At 35.9% G+C, this 18,256-nt stretch overlaps 1 protein-coding gene across 1 annotated transcript in view; it reads right to left on the bottom strand.

The window, feature by feature from the left end:
- Positions 1-16,322, bottom strand: part of atp1a3a (ATPase Na+/K+ transporting subunit alpha 3a) — a 32,792-nt gene extending 16,470 nt beyond the window's left edge. The window contains exons 1-6 of the mRNA XM_016455918.1: positions 16,157-16,322; positions 6,350-6,466; positions 6,002-6,061; positions 1,851-2,054; positions 648-761; positions 159-293 (exon numbers count right to left, since the gene is read on the bottom strand). Of these exons, the coding sequence (XP_016311404.1) occupies positions 159-293; positions 648-761; positions 1,851-2,054; positions 6,002-6,061; positions 6,350-6,466; positions 16,157-16,162 (636 nt within the window). The 5' untranslated portion in view covers positions 16,163-16,322. The remainder of the gene's footprint in view (positions 1-158; positions 294-647; positions 762-1,850; positions 2,055-6,001; positions 6,062-6,349; positions 6,467-16,156) is intronic.
- Between the last annotated feature and the right edge of the window lie 1,934 nt (positions 16,323-18,256).

Raw genomic sequence — 18,256 nt, 5'->3', positions numbered from 1 at the left:
TAGACAGACAGATAGATAGATAGATAGATAGATAGATAGATAGATAGATAGATAGATAGAACAATGGACAAAATAATGGAACGATGGAATGATAAAATGACAAATAAAACGAGAAATAGAAAGACTGTAAGTGTTCATAATATGTGTAGATACTGTACCTTGCAGCCGTGAGCAGAGATGATCCTGAGGTCAGCAGGGATCCTGTCTCCTCCCTTCACCTCCACCAGATCACCACCCACCACCTCCTCAGCGTTAATCTGGAGCTTCTCACCTTCACGGATCACTAAAGCTTGCTGTGGACCACACACACACACACACACACACACACACACTTCAATTTCAACCTCTAACGAGTCTAAGGAGATAGGAGAGATTAGAGGAGCATTAATACAGTCTGGAGGATTCAGAGACTCAGCGCTGGGAGATAATAATTAGGATTATGACCAGAGAGGAAATCAACGGATTAAGATTATTGGAGTATGTTGGTTATTTGGGTTTTCACTTTGATCCACTCAGACTGTTATTTTGAGTTGAGAAGCACAGCTAGAAATATGCACTGCAAACTTTCTCACTTTTGAATTATAATTTGGATGAAGTAGAATTAGGAATCTGAACTGAGGATGTTAAAGAACTTTTATGTTGTGTACCTGGGGAACCATGTTCTTGAAAGACTCCATGATCTTCGAGCTCTTGGCCTCCTGGAAGTAGGAGAAGCAGCCGGTGATGATGACCACAGCAGACAGCACGATTCCCAGATACAACTGTGGAGGAGAGAGAGAGAGAGAGAGAGAGAGAGAGAGAGAGAGAGCAGAAGGACAGGTTATCAAATTAATGTGGAGAAAATCCTCAGGAGGCCACTGATTCACCTTGTTTGCCTTTGTGCCTCATTTAGCTCACAAACCAAAATAGAAGGCACTATGGTCAAATTCTCTAAAAACAGCTGAGTAGAATTTTTTCAGGTTTCTTTGATGAATAGAAAGTTCAGAAGAACAGCATTTATCTGAAATAGAAATCTTTTGTAACATCATAAAGGTATTTATCATCATTTTTGATCAATTTAAATCATCCTTACTAAATAAAAGTATTAATTTCAATTATCCCCCCCTCAAAAATAAATAAATAAATAATACTGACTCCAAGCTTTTGAAAGGTATAGTGTATAATGTTACAAGCGCTTTTTATTTCAGATAAATGCTAATCTTTGGATCTTTCCATTCATCAAAGAATCCTGAAAAAACAATGTACTCAACTGTTTTAAATATTGATCATAATAATAATAATAAAACGTTTCTTGAACAGCAAATCGGCATATTAGAATGATTTCTGAATGATAATGTGACTCTGAAGGCTGGAGTAATGATGCTGAAAATTGATAAGGATCATGATATATTTTACATTTTATTCCTACATTTTAGGAGATGCATTTTTGCTCATGCTAATGAAGGATGCTAACCAGTCCAACCCTGACCTCATAACAAAGTGCAAGACATTTAGTGAAAGAGAGACCGAAAATTTGTTGTTTTAGAATTAATTTGCTAAAACTAAAATGAGGGGAAAGGCTTTTTATTCTCAACCCAACCTCTTCAAAATGCTTTCTGCCACCCATGACTTTTCTGCAATCCATATGAACTATAAAAGGAATAGATCATATTTAATACAGCATTATTACCAAAACCAAAATAACACAGATTACAAATAAAAGACTTGCTATTGAATGGGATTACTGATTATGTCACAAACATGGCCTTATCTACTCACAGGAAAATTGTCCTAAATTTTGCACACTCTAAACGGCAGCATAACGCATATTTAGTGTAAATGTATGCTTTTGTGAGTGTGTGAGTTCTCACATTGTCATTGGCAGGCTCGTCCTCCGTGGCGGCCTGGATGGCGTAGGCCAGGAAGCAGAGGATGGCTCCGATCCACAGCAGGATGGAGAATCCTCCGAAGAGCTGTCGGCAGAATTTGACCCACTCTGGGGTGGTGGGGGGTGGGGTGAGAGCGTTGGGACCGTCCCGAGCGAGGTACTCCGCCGCCTTGGCATTAGTCAGACCCTTCAGGGGACAAGAGAGTGTGAGAGGAAATCTGATTCAAGAGTTCACGTCAAACACTACCGCACTGCCACTAGAGGGCGATTGGCGGCACTGTGTTTTAGGAGATTTGTTGAGATCACAGTTCCTGTTCTAAAACATTAGTGCTTCAGATCGGCTCATTAAGGTGAAATTAGTTCACTGTTAGAGGGATAGTTTACCTGGGTAAACAAACAGTTGCTGGTCCCTATCAATTCCCATAGCATTTGTTCCCCATACTATGGAATTCAATGGGGACCAATGGAGACTGTTTGGTTACCAGCATTCTTCACAATATCTTCCTTTATGTTCCACAGATGCATTAAACTCATGCAGGTTTGGAACAATTTGAGGGTGAATGGTGACATTTTTGGGTTGACTGTCCCTTTAAGTTGCTTTGGATGATCTGTTAAAGGGCAAGTTAACAAGTCTTACATCTGACATAATAATCAGAAAAATCTATTTTTATTAATTATTATTATTATTTAAATAGTTCACTGATGCTTTAGACAAAATATTTTAAAACATCAAAATAAAAAAGTTAGCAGACTTTTTTTTGAGTATCATATCTGATACATCAGGCTTTTGTCTTATATAATATGATATAGGAGAATATGGAGCCCCATAGTTGAGGAGGAAACACCTTAATTTTATTTAGAGGCCCAAACTGAGCAAACATGTTGATATTTATATGACCAGTAAGATGAAATTCTGATGATGTAACATAAATCAATGAGAAGTGTATCAGTATCAATTAACTAAATATCAGTTGTCACTTTATATCTCCTAATAATATGCCTTAGTAAGATGATATTTAAATGTTTAGCTCTATGATCAAAGCTCTGTAGTTTTTACTATGGGGAAAAACATAAATGAGCAAATAAACGTTAAACAAATAAACAATAATCAAAAAGCCTGACGTATCATATTTGACACTCACATTTTAATGAATTTTATTTCAATTTTTAATGATTTTTTCTTAAAACATATTACGGATAATCAAGGATCTTTATATATTACAAACATTGTAAAAGTTATTTTTGTGTTTACTTGATAAAAATAACTGCAAAAAGACACAAACAATAACCTGATACTAAAAGACCTTTAACTTGATAAAAAGTATAAACTATCAATCAGACAACAGAAGGCATGTAGTAGATTGTGTACAACAGGTTTCTCAGCAAGGTTTGATCACGTTGATAATTAAGAGGCCTTAGAAATTTGAGTAATATATATGATACAGAATATAGGGTTAATACAAGCTGTACTTTTTTGCAGTACATAATGACTGTTTTAGTGCCATGTTAAAATAAAATAAATAAATAAAAACAACTTTAAGAAGTAAGTAAGCCTCTTATTACGAAACCACAACTAGATCCTAGTGAACTGGCAAATTACAGACCCATTTCAAATCTTCCGTTTATATCTAAAATTTTAGAAAAGCTTGTGTCCGCTCCATTGTGCTCCTTCTTGACTCACATTTTAATGAATTTTATTTCAATTTTTAATGATTTTTTCTTAAAACATATTACGGATAATCAAGGATCTTTATATATTACAAACATTGTAAAAGTTATTTTTGTGTTTACTTGATAAAAATAACTGCAAAAAGACACAAACAATAACCTGATACTAAAAGACCTTTAACTTGATAAAAAGTATAAACTATCAATCAGACAACAGAAGGCATGTAGTAGATTGTGTACAACAGGTTTCTCAGCAAGGTTTGATCACGTTGATAATTAAGAGGCCTTAGAAATTTGAGTAATATATATGATACAGAATATAGGGTTAATACAAGCTGTACTTTTTTGCAGTACATAATGACTGTTTTAGTGCCATGTTAAAATAAAATAAATAAATAAAAACAACTTTAAGAAGTAAGTAAGCCTCTTATTACGAAACCACAACTAGATCCTAGTGAACTGGCAAATTACAGACCCATTTCAAATCTTCCGTTTATATCTAAAATTTTAGAAAAGCTTGTGTCCGCTCCATTGTGCTCCTTCTTGCAAAAAAAAGATCTCTATGAAGAATTTCAGTCAGGTTTCAGATCCTACCTGTTCGATCGCTACCACTTTGTTTATTTAAATGGGGAGTCATCTCAATTATCACCAGTTAAGTATGGAGTGCCACAAGGATCTGTCCTAGGTCCTCTGCTATTTTCAATACACATGCTGCCCCTTGGTAATATTATTAGAAAATACGGGATTTGTTTCCATTGTTATGCTGATGATACTCAACTATATATCTCAACAAGACGATGAGATAAACGAAAGATGAAAATTCTAAATTATCTAAGCTAACAGAGTGTGTTAAAAATGTAAAAGATTGGATGATCAATAATTTTCTCCAATTAAATTTGAATAAAACGGAGATATTACTTATTGGACCAAAAAACAGTACACAGAATCTCTTGGATTTTTTTGTTTTTTAATCTTACTATAGTTAGAAGTACTGAGGAGGGTCAGGTTTTTGAGGATTTAAAATGTGAAGCTTTTTAAAATAAAATGTAACATTTTTGAGAAGAGATTTTTCAAACCCCTCAGAGGACCTCAGATGATGCCAACCCTGAAACAATATAAACTACCAAATTTTGCTACAAGTTTGATTTCAACATATAATCATTGCTGTTGATAGTGTTCATCGTCTGTTTGATTATGTCATTAACTGAATTTTACCATACATTTATGCCATATGTACATCAATTTTACATGGTCACCACCAGTGTTGGGGGTAACGCATTACAAGTAAGGCCAGTTACGTAATCAGATTACTTTTTCCAAGTAACTAGTAAAGTAACTCATTCACTAAGTAACGTAATTAGTTACTTTTTTATGGAGTAACGCAACATTGTAATGCATTACTTTTAAAAATAACTTTCCCCAACACTGGTCACCACTGATAAGCTACTACTAAATATATTGTAGAAATGTAATTTTATGTAAAGCTGCTTTGCAACGATTTTTATCGTGAAAAGCGCTATACAAATAAACTTGAATTGAATTGAAGTAAGTAATAACATTGTAGCATTACAATAATTAATTCATTTAAATTTGACAATACAGGCTTAATTTTACAAGATTAAAGGGAGTCAGTCAATATTTAAAAAAAGATAAAATGCGGGCAAAATAAAAATCTCCATTGACATTGTATGTAATAAACAAACTAAGAGACATTTTTCAAAATATCTTCTTTTGCGTCCCACAGAAGAAAGTCATACAGGTTTGGAATAACATAAGTGTGAACAAATGATGACTGTTTTTTTTTTTTTGAGGGTGAACTATCCCAAAAACCAAGAGACGACCAGAAGATGTCATTTTATGTGAAAAAGTAGAAATATTTTGATAAAACAAAACAAAAAAACAATATAGGCAATTATAGAAATAGGGCACCAGAGTAGCCTCATCAGTGAGGACATGGACGATTTAGTTCAATTCAACTTTAGCATAAGATTCACCAAGACAGAAATCCTTAGTCTATTGGTGCATCGGCATCAAGTTATCTTTAGCATCCAGACACATTCACAATTATGAAGGAAATTTAATTTATTCAGGAGAGAAAGAACCAGACAGACAGTCAGGAAATTGCCTCTTTTCCGCAATCTCAAATGACAACCAGTGTTCAACTCCACTTCACTTTGATGTTCCTTTTCATAAGATTCTCAGAATATTACTACTTTAATCTCATAACACTTTCATACATTCTCATAATTTTAACTTGATTCCATAAATATTACTACTTTGATCTCTAAAATATTAGGACTTTATTCTCAAAACCACGCCTTTATTCTAGTAAAAAGCCTTTTCTGAGGCTATTTTTAAAACATCATTCTTGTAATACTATCTTGGGTTTTAAGATTTATTTTAATGTAGTGCTACAGTGCCATCATATGAAACATCTGGCTTGTTGACGTGATTTAAGAAACTCACCTGTACAATGTCAGTGCTGTATTTTCGGCATACTTCTTCAATTGACATCTTATGCTCTGTCTGGGGGGGGGGACAAGAGTTTCTATAGAGTCAACCGGCCACAAAGATTGAACCACAACCTTTTGATTCAAGGCAAAGAAGTTTTTGAAATTCAATACAGTATGGTGCACTTAAATTCATTTATGAGGCACTGAACTGCTCATCCTAGGAAGCACTGTGGCTAAATTACATAACCGAAGCAGTACGTAGAATATAAAATTATTCCCTATAGGTCACTGATAGTAAGTATTAAATACATAATGCATTTGAAGTTAGATATAAAAACATGTAGATGTCGATGTGTCTTACCAGCGGAACTTCCTTCTTTAGGTCATCCAGGTCTTTCCCTCCCTTTCCCTGTTTAGGAGACTCATTCTCATCTTTTTCCTGCGTGGTCGCCACGCGGTAGCTGTCCGACCGTCCATACTGCAGGAAAAAAAATTAGGATTATTTTTTCAACTACAAAATTAGACCTAAAATAAAGCCAGCTGGCAATGGAACCCATTTGTTAACATAATGTAAATGAAATAAAAACATACATGAAACCTATTAGATATTAGAACAATTTCATATATTAACATATATATATATATATATATATATATATATCTAGCCCATACAAACATGTATGTTTATGCATGCAATACATTTTTGGACATATGTCATGTACATGCATATCCATTCTAAAATCCATCAAAACATGTTGATATATAAGTAAATACAAAAGATAGACATGTATTTGAGAACATTATTACAAAAACATACTTAGTCAGATTTTTTGCATAAATGTTGCTTATATAAATAGAGTCGCATATATAAATAAGATATATACTGTTCACATATATGGTTGTTATTTATAAAACCATAAAATATCATCATACAGGCAGTATTAACGTATGCAAGTTAGAAACTTTTACTTTCAGAAATTATACAAAATTATATATCGTGCATATATATACTGTGTATATATATATATATATATACATATACATACATAAATACATGCACACAAACACACACACAGCATATACATATATAGCAATATCTCTCTTGATATAGGGTAATACATTATATGTCATATATTACATTTCCATCTGGGAATTCAAGACAATAAATAACTTTTTTTTATTTTTAACACATAAGCCAGGCAGTATGAACTTTCAAAAAAGCTATAGTTAACCTTTTTATTAGTCAAATAAAATCTATTCTAGCATATTTACTGCCAAAACATATCTAGCATATATGATGACTGTAAAACCAAGACATTATAAAAAAATAATAAAAACAATGGCTATATATTTGAGGCACAAAGAGTAGCAGGACATTTCCCACAAATGACACAAACAGGTTCAGCTTCATAAACCAGAGAACTTGAACAAAATGTGTCCCAGCTGAAACTGCAATACTACCATGAACACACAGATGGGCTCATATTTAAGCATCACTCAGCACCTTCTGCCACACTGCGAGAGACACACGGGGCAGGAACTGAGGAACCGATGCTTTCCATGACTGAGGATGAGAGGGGAAATGCCAGCCGGATAATGCTTCATCCACTATCCTGCTTATCTTTGAAACCGTGAAGCTTTAACAGGAACCCCATGCGGGATACGGGGGGTGGTGTGAGTGCGGGGGCTGTTGAGGGGGGTCTAGTGCACTTTAATCCACATTAGGGCTTTTCATTGATGTGGCATCCCCTGATTTGCCATGTGTGCTTCTGTGACCTATTTTAGCTTGCATGCACAACCAGACGGCATTACTGTCAAATCCACCATTACAGCACACCAGCGTGCTCACATGATAATGTGCAATGCATAAAATGCATCCATAAATGATTCTGATGTAAAAGCTGGTTGATAATATTATAAAAAATTTAAAAAAGTAAAAAAAATGAAGTATTATTAAAGGAATAAAATATGATTGCAGATTTGACAGAATGTCTGAATGAACTTAATCCAAAGTAGTTCATATTTGACTTTTACTGTTGACAGAACATGAACACTGAATAGTCATATAGTCATAAATATTTTGTCTTTTATTAGCAGATTTTATTTGTCATTAATGTTAATTATAAGGTTCAACTCTACATAAAAATTGCAAAAAATATATATAATGGCATATAAATATTGAATAATTCCAATGAAACAAAAGCTATTAAATTACAAACAAACAAACAAATCAATAAATCTATCAAATGATCCCCCAAAATATTAATTTACCCAATTGTAGCTTGTGTTATTTGATACTAATTATGTTCATCGCAGGGTTAACTCACTATTATTCAGGAACTATTATTAAAACAAAACATGGAGGAAATAAACAATCCTTAAAAATACTTAAAAAATATTGAAAATATCAACTGATGATAAACTCAATTTTTAGTAGCAGCTTGTTTTGAATGAACTATGTTCCAGGGTTATTATAGTTAACTAATATAACCATAAAAAAGTCAATAAAACTTTTTACTTGAAATAAATGCTAACTAAAATAAAATTAAATATTAAAAACGTGTTTTATTTCATCTAGTTTCCAAGGCAACATTTTGCATTTTCATTTAGTTAACTTCATGTACTAAAATAACTAAAACTGAAATTAAAATTAATAAAAGCTATAAAGACATATTTAAAAACAAAAAAATAAATAAAAACGAAAAAAAAAATTACTCAAACTTGAACTAAAATTAGAAAATATATAAGAAAATATAAAAATAAAATCTAATTCAAAAATATTAACAAAAACGATAAGAGTATCTCAGTGATACTAAAATAACTCTGCTGTGTTTATCATTATGTTCAACAGGACAGTATTTATTTTGTTTAAAAAAAAATGGTAAAAAAAAAAGTGCTTAAAAATAAACAAATAAACCAAAACACTACAAAACACAAAAGGCCAAGATTGTAGCATCCTCGTGGTCGTGTGTTGAAACAGTTTGACCATCTGTCAAGGGTTTTTCCTCTTTCTGTCCTCTGGGTGAGACGGCAGTGCAGGATTAAGACTGTTTACTACAGTCTGGATTAACCTACTGAACAACGTAATCCTGCTCCTGCTTTTCTCTTATTCATACATTCAATCGCTCAGATGCTTTGAAATACACTATACTGTCTATTTTTAATATTTATATTGTCTTAACTCATCCACTCGCTTTGTTTATACTTTGCTGTCTAATGTAGTCCAATCATTTTGATGGTGCTGCCTGACACTGGTACACTGTGTTCTCGCTGTATCATGAAACATCATCCATTTGACTGTCTGCGGTTCTCTCTTCATCGCTCGTGCATTACAGTTACAGACTCAGTCGTGACCCTGAGATCAGACGTGGCACACGTGCACATTCATGTCCAGGGCCATCGCCCGCAGTGCCGGAGGATGTGTGGAGAACGGTAGCTGCTCCACTTTAGTAAATCCAGTGGGGTTTGTCTCAGGCCTGATTAAGATTACGTTCTCCTAGAGCAGGGGTAGGCAAGTTCGGTCCTAGAGAGCCGCAGTCCTGCAGAGTTCAGCTCCAACCCTAATCAAACACACCTGAACAAGCTAATCAATGTCTTCAGGATTACTAAGGCTATAGGCAGGTGAGTTTTTTTTTCAGGGTTGGAGCTGAACTCTGCAGGACTGTGGCTCTCTAGGACCGAATTTGCCTACCCCTGTCCTAGAGAGACCCACGACTGAATTGTAAGAGGGTTCTGGATGAGAGCTTGACCATCATGTTAATATTACAGAAACAGTTCACTCAAAAATGAAAAATCTGATTTATTCACCCTCATGTCAGTCCGAATGTGTAGCCTATGTTTTCTTTATCCTGTAGACTGGCACCAGAGTTATTACTGTTAACTAAAACCATAAAAAATGTGTTACTCGTATAAAATCATCGTTAACTGAAATAAAATGTAAATACATTTACTTATTTTATTTCAGCTAGTTTCCAAAGCAACATTTCTAATTTTTAATATGTTTAACTTGACGTACTAAAACAACTAAAACTATAACTTCAATAAAATGTAATAACAACATATTTAGACAACAAAAGACAACATAGACAACAAAACAAAAAACAGAAAACACAACAAAACTACTAAAACTTCAACTAAAATTAAATTAACCGATATAAAAATAAAATTCAAAATATTAACTAAAACTATTATAGCATCTAAGTTATACTGAAATAACTCTGGACTACACTGTAAAAAAAAATAATTTTTCATAAAACATGAAACATGGCCGACATTGAGACTTCTGGTGCGTTCAAGTCATGTCGGATAGATCGTATTTACGAGTTGAACGTACATGAACGCCACCACAAAGTCGTTATTACGAGTGGGAAACTCGAAATGTCCAAGTTGGGGGTGTGTCAATGAGAAACTTGGCAGAATCGATGGATGCAACGTCTGTAGTTGACGGTAAATTTTTGTTTAAATTGATAGTTTAGTTGTCCTATAAACTTAAATTGGTCATGTTCTTGTTATGCAGCTAGTTAATGAAATCCAAATAAAAAAAATGCTATCATTACTTTTTAAAAATATTAAAAACGCAAAACACACCTGATGCAAATTCTTTGCTCTTCATTTTCTATAAGCAGAGTTAACAGACCCTGACTAATGGCTAAATGACTAATTAAATGTTAGAGCTATCCATTATGTAGCAGCAGAGAAGCTAAAATCATGTAGTAAGAGAATGATGGGGTGTTTAATTTAAGTGTTGTGTCCAGAAATAAAGCATATTGTGCATGCATTCAATTCGGCCAAAGGCGAAATTAGTATGTTAGTGTGCAATGGATTCCTAAAGCATGGGTGTGAATTAAAACGTCTCTGTTCTGTACGTGAAATATTACTTTAGCAAAAATGTGTCTGATAACAAATGTGATGCACACTGTAAAAGATCAAACTTGTACATAAAACAGATTGTAAAAAGATTATTGGAGTACATGTTGCATGAATATACTATTTAAGCCTTTCTACTTCAAAATTTCATGTTTAATTCAATGTGTTATTTGCTATTTTTGTTTGTTAAATTTTTGTAAATTGTTCGTGAAATATACTGGCGATGTCTCTGTAAAAATTATTTTGACACCAAATTTGTTCAGCGTACGTGTCAACTTTAAGTGTTAGTATTTTATACATCTAAAAATGTAATCATTTTTTGCATTGTGTCATTATTTTCATAATAGCTCTCCCCTCAAATTCCTATTACCATAATGAAAAAAAAAATCATATAAATAAATGAATAAATATAAATAAATGAGCACAAATATGCTCAGTTGAATATAAATCTTTGCATATGTTTTACAGTCATACAGTAAAAATGACTGAATTACAGTAATGGGAATTAATGAACATTTTAATTGAGAATAATAATAAATGTGCTCATTTTAATATATGAAGTGTGAAATTCTACTAATAAACCTTGATGTAAACTTGAAAAAAAATTACTTGTGCGTTATATTTTTATTCCATACATGTTTTACAACTTCCTTGTCACTAAAAATGCCATAATACGTTTCGCTACTAAAATTCTTAAGTAATTCGAATTTAAATGCATAATTTTAAAGTGAATTCATTTTAGCACACACCAGACAGTTGATACAGTCGTGGTCACTGTGGTTTGCTAAATATATAGGAAAGCAACCTTGGCATGGAACAAACTGATTAAAACCTGCTATTGACATTTGAGGGCCAATCAAATAAGCTTGCTGTCTGACCTTGAAGGTCTCACAGGATATGACATCACATCGGCGTCTGGCAAATTGACTGATTGCGTATCTGCTATAGCTTTGCTTCATATGACCCCAGGCTTTGACACAAAAATAAGGCTTGATTGTGTGCTTTAGTGGAAAGTACACACACACACACATACATATCCAAAATCACTCAGTGAGAATGATCTATTGAACAGCGTCCATTACACAACCATCTATTATAAGACTTTTCACCACCAGTCTGTTTCTCATTCACAGATACACAATTATCAGTCATGCAACATGTAAAATTATTTAAACAGATATTTAAACCCCATTGTTGCCATTTTTACTTAAACAACAAAGTGATTTATTATCAAAACAAAATGGTGACAGACACCACAGTGAAATTTTAGAAAACGAAAAGCAAAAGAAACCACATTTCAAACCGATTTTACACTAGCAGATGACATTTCTGCTATTCTAAGCATCCTAATCACATGCAGTGCCCTTGAAGCCTTCAGACAGCCTTGCGTCTTTGGCTGCATGTCCCAAGGGCATCGCAGAGTCACCCTCCAAGAAACATTCACGTCATAATAATTGCAGACAACCCCGAGCGCCTGAGCCTCCTACAACTGCCTCACTGCTGTTCTCAAGGTGACACCAGGTAACAGCCTGCTGTTAACCTTTCCTGCCCTGCACACCTCATTCCCTTACTATATCAGCCCATCCGTGACATCATTTCAAAGCTCAGAACCTTGGCTATAGTGGAATATTATCATACTGCACTATACTGTATACTGCATACTATATATAAAAACTAGCAAGTGGAACAGAACACATTATGGAACTATAAACATTTCGTTCATTATGTTGCATTAATAACTCAGGGAGTAATTTAATTCAATTTTGATTCAATTAATTTAATTAATTCAATTATTATTTCTGAAATAAAAGTAATTTACCTTTTAATTGTAAAAACATACTATGTGTTAAGAAATTTGGTGTAGAATCAATTTTCACTCAGAAATTGCTAGCAAATTTCACAGTTAATTACAAAGACACTGCAAGGAACATATTGAATGAAATGTATATATATATATATATATATATGAAGAGTTCATTTGCAAATACCGATAAACGCCACTTTAAAAAAAAATGAGCTGATTGCCATGCATTATTTTCCACATATAGCGCGATCTGAACCCTAAAATCGTTTTGTCAAAAAAGCCGGTTTTGTCCACTTTCAAGGCATCGCGAGTTCACGTTTTACTGCAGAAGCCGACAAGCGCCCTTGTTGTTTTTGAGCAGGAGCCGATAAGTCCATTTTAGCGAATCAGCGCGCTGTATTCAGGTCAGGTGACAAGGCTACTTTGACTTTGAAAAGAAGTGCTAGTTGAGAGGAGTTTCGTCAAAGCTGACTAAAAGTGATCGAGGATGGATAATTTCGACGAACTTGATGAACCTGTGATATCTTCTTCAGGGCGAAAAAGGAAAATAAAAGCTGAAGCGTTTTCACGGAACCTTGCAAAAGCAGCGCGTTACAATGGAGAGGGAAAAGCTCCGTGTATTGCGTGTAATCACATCCATACAGTTTATGATCACAACAACAACAACGTTTGTCAGGCATCTACATTGTCATCTGAGGAGATTACAAAGATTAAACGAGTGTTTTTTTAAACTCTAAAACATGAAATGTGGAGTTATCGGCTTTTGCCAAAAAACGACAGTTGGAGTTATCTGCTTTGGCTATAAAACAAACTTTTAATATGTAAAAAAAAACACTTTCAATGAACTATAATTTTGTAAATTACCTGTATTTGTTTAAGTTATTATTACTCAATCAAAACAACCCAACTGCAGTTTGATTGATATTACTTGGAATGCGTAATTAAAAAAATGTGATTTCTCAAAAAAAAAAATTAAAATGGAGTTATCGGTTTTTGCAAATGAACTCTTCACACACTGTATGTAGTAGCTGTGCATTGTGGGATACTATATTTTGCACTTACTATGGCTGAAATCACTCAATTGCTCTCTTACTCACTATTCCCTACATAGTGAATGCCATTTAGTGCTGTATGAAGATAATAAGTAAACAATAGGTATACTTACCGAACTACATAGAGACAGTAATCAATATTTACTCATTCAGGTTTTTTGTTCATATTGATTATAAATACAAACAACTGCCAACAAGTAGTATTATGAACAACTGTACATTATTATGAGTGTACAGGTGTTCCATGTTTGCGAAAATGAATACTGTACACACATTATACTGTATATACTACATTCTGTACACTGTAAAAAAATATTTTTTGAGGTTGTAAATAAAACAAAGATTTTTGGAATACATTTTATAAATACTATTAGTAAAAAAACTATGGATATTGAAAGTGGAAGAGAGCACTGTGCTTATACTCCCCCTCCTCCATTTCCTTGCGGTGATGAGAATCAAACCCACAACCTTTGGGTTACAAGTCTGACTCTCTAACCACAACCACAACTGCCCGAGTTGTCCACATGAATTATTTGTAAAATTTACTGAGTGAAACTAGTTTAAAGTAAATTATGCATATTCTGTTCTAAGCATAGTCAGTCTCCAAGAGACATTCACCTCATACAAATTGCCAGCAACCCCAAACACCTGAGCCTCTTACAAATGACTCACTCAAGCCTCTCTCAAGGTGACACCAGGTAACACCCTCCTGTAACCCCATCATTCACTTTCCATGCCCATTTTATTCTCCTCCTGCATCACTCCATTCCCACCACCCTCTCAGTCCCCAAACCTTCATTTTGGCCCAGCGCATCTTTCCAATCACGCAGCCTCTCCCTACTGATTGATTGGCTCAAGACCAATCAATCATCAGCGACTGCGAATACGGCCCCGCCCTCCCGTCATCGCCGCCCTCGTGGCGCTACACAGACCAATCGCGGTTACTTGTTCGGGAATTTCCACTCTCATTAATCAACCTCCACTTTGACGCAGTCACCGTCCGTCGAGCCCGGTTACCCCTCCGGGCATCACGACCGATATCAGCATGTCAAAACAACACAGAAATCGAGATACAGAACCTCGTGTGCGATGGAAAAGGTATCGTTTGAAAGAGAACTTTGCGTCACAACATCACCATTCAATTCCAGATCGAATGATTTGTTTCTTTTAATTTGAATGTCAGATTTCCAGTTCTGGTTATTGCAAGGTCGCAAAATAACAAGCTAGAAGGCGCTTGGTGTGATTAGTTAGAAATATTCGCGCTTCAGTCGTCAGCAGACGTCCATTTTGACGCAGATGGCCGCGCGTCTACTGACCAATTTGACTCGCTTTGGGATTTAATTCTGTCATAAATGTGATAAGATGTAGGATAGTCGGCTGTGAAACTATTGAAACGGGTCAGTCCAGATGCAGTCATCCCATATCCATGCGCTCCCCCACCCCTATCTGTGGTTAACGCCTTTCATTTAGGAGACTGACAGAATTTCTCCTCAGACTTTCCAGACTTGCAAACGACGTATAGCCAGGAAATAATTGTGGAAAACTCACCTGGTTAAGATTTTGTTTTCCTAGTTAGTAAACTTTGCTGCCGTCATTCATTAAAAGCAGATATAGTCCATTTATAAATTGGTGGATTCTAAAAAGGTATAGCAAATTTACAAATCACGACTACCAAAAATGATCACTTTATGGCCATGTAAGTTTTCTGGTGTCGTGTTAAAAACAGGCGTAATCCCGAATTGCTAACCTCAAACGATCATTACTGCGGTCGTCAACGTTATTTTCCTGACGCGCTGGCATGGCACCTTTGACAGAACGAACAGGCGCAAACAGAAACGTTATAATCATAAAGTGCTTCTGAATATGTGTTATTATGATATCTTACCGGTATGTATTTGAAACATATTAGTTATCAATGATAATTTTGATATTTGATATCATTTTGCGTTTACCTCAGTGCGCCTTTTTTGCATTGAATGAGAGTAGCTAGCGCCTATATATTCCATTTCTAGCATCTATGCGAAACGACTTAGATTATTATATTATGGTGTATATACCTAATATGCCAATATGTGCATGTCAATTCACCATTATTCTTCATTTGTTCCATTTAACTGCATCATGACGCATCGGACTGGGTGCAAAAATGAAGCATCCCATTTGACGCAATTGCTAAACGATCGAGCAGCGTTATTTCACAATGTCAGTGATGTTAAACCCGCAGTCTAGGGTTAAAACGCCCACAGCATAACTGATAAATGTTTGCTTAACATTTACAATGTTTTTAGTAGTAAGCAATACGTTAATTGAGAGATAAATGCACCTGTTTAATGCAATGTTTTGCCAAAATACATACAGACACGTTCACACACAAATCTCATAACCCCGAATAATTCTGAAGATGCATGGCATTCAAAACGGGCAAGCGTTTAAAATAGATTCTTACCCCCATTTTGGAGCCGTCAGTCGCTGTGTCTTCAGTCAGTCAAACTGCGTTTGGTTTCAGTCAAGCGGGAGAGAAGAAAAATTAAGCTTTTGAACGGATAACGACGGCCAGCGTTTGAACGAACCTCTGTCTATGAATTAAATCTATATATTCTTGAAGATACCATTACAGGGGGTCTACATTAAGAAAAAACTTAAAGAATGGCCCAAGCTACATTGGTTTCTAAAAGCACATGTGGCAGCCTTTGATATAATGATAGAAGAGCATATGCAGCGCAGAGGAGTATAAAGCGTCTCTGGCTGAGAATGATGCCGGTGAGATGAAGAGCCGACGCGCCCACTCTGCCTCTCTGTGTTCGTCCGCCGCTAGTGCTTCGAGCCGCGGCACGCACTTCTTATCCCTCCGCGAGCGACAGTAGCCCCATAAACGCATGTAATGTACAGACATGCCAATGAGATAATGTTCCAGAAGAATCTGGTTATATTAAGAGAATTTTACAAATTTGCATCTCCAATGAACAATATCAGCAGACACTTGTTTGATTGCCTACCTGATTCTAAGATGGATTATTATGCTGAATCATGGCCGAACCATTGGACAGGCTAATGGACATAATATTTCACAAACAACTAGTACCCTTGTGCTATACAGTGATGTTTTTGGCATCAGAAGAATGTAGTAAGTTTGTGGAGTCCGTAAACTTAACAAAACACATCCTAAAAGTTCCCGTTGTCAAGGACTGTCATTTATACTGTTATTTATACTGAGATGCTGCTGCGATACATTCAAGAATCAAGTTTCTTTATTAGCATCTATGGTTCCATGAAGAACCTTTAACATCCATGGAACCTTTCCATCCCACAAAAGGTTATTTACAGTGGATAAAGGTTCTTTAGATTATTAAAATGTTCTTCACACTAAGAAAAATGTTTATTTTAAGAACTGTTCACTGAAAGCTTCCTTGGGGAACCAAAAATGGTTCTATGGCATTGCTGTGGAAATCTTTTGGAACCTTTATTTTTAAGTGTACATTGCTTTTCACATCTTATTTTAAATCAGTTCAACAAATGATCAAAATATCATTTTATGGATGGCACTGTTGTCTGTGGCCAATGCATCAAAGCAGCCTATAAGTGTCATGCCCCTGGACTGTCTGTGTGTGTTTTTGTCCCCATGTGCTCCCCGTGACCCAGTTTCTCCCTTGTTTGATTGTGTTAATTTGATTTAGGTGTGTCTCCTCTATTACCCTCGTTTAGTATTTAAAGTGTTGTCTGTTCTATGGTTCCTTTGTCCAGCCTGCCTGTGTTTCCCCTTAGATGTTAATTAAAGACTGTTATTCCTGAATCTCCTTTGTCTCCGCATTCCTTGCTCCTCACAGTAAGCAACCGTGACAGAACACTGGACCAACAAAAAGAAGTATATTGCATGTTCCCCTCCGTTTGTTTTCTGTGTTTTGTACCGTGTTTTGTTTTGTTTTTCCCTATGGATCTCCTCGCTGCTAAATTCACCGCCCTTGCCCGTAAGGACCTTCCCATCTTTGAGTATGTTGTTGAGTTCAGCCAGCTTGCTGTTTTAACGGCGTTTGACGACGCTGCGCTGAATTCACTGTTCTGGATCGGGGCAAATTACCATCGCCCCGTTGATCTGGAGAGCGTCCGGCCCCGATCCAGAACACAGCCCGACCCAGAGCCCAGCCCACCATCACACCGCTGCGCGAAGCCAAAGCCCGAGCCCACCTATGATGGAGAGCCCGAGCCCGCCACGACTGACGAGCCATCACCCAATGGCACGACAGAGCTGAGGATCGCCACGGACCCGGAGCTTTTCAAGTGACGTCAGACCAGGTGCGAGAGCCAGTTACAACGCTCGCCACGAGGGAGAAGGCCGTGGACAGCGAGAGTGTGGAGAGAAGCTCCGCCGACTGAACCATGGCTGAGGGTGAGCTAACAAGGGATCTGGGACTGCTGGATTTTGAAGGTGCCCTAATAGACTGGGAGGCAGATATATATGCGAACATGCCCATTCTCCTCCCACCTTCCTCGGACTTACCAGTCTGCCCTGAACTGTCTGCCAGCCTTGTCGTTCCCCTGTCTGACGTGC

This window comes from Sinocyclocheilus anshuiensis, unplaced genomic scaffold, assembly GCF_001515605.1.
Source record: "Sinocyclocheilus anshuiensis isolate Anshui unplaced genomic scaffold, SAMN03320099.WGS_v1.1 scaffold379, whole genome shotgun sequence".
Lineage (NCBI taxonomy): Eukaryota > Metazoa > Chordata > Actinopteri > Cypriniformes > Cyprinidae > Sinocyclocheilus > Sinocyclocheilus anshuiensis.
This window is presented reverse-complemented; position numbering and strand designations above follow the sequence as displayed.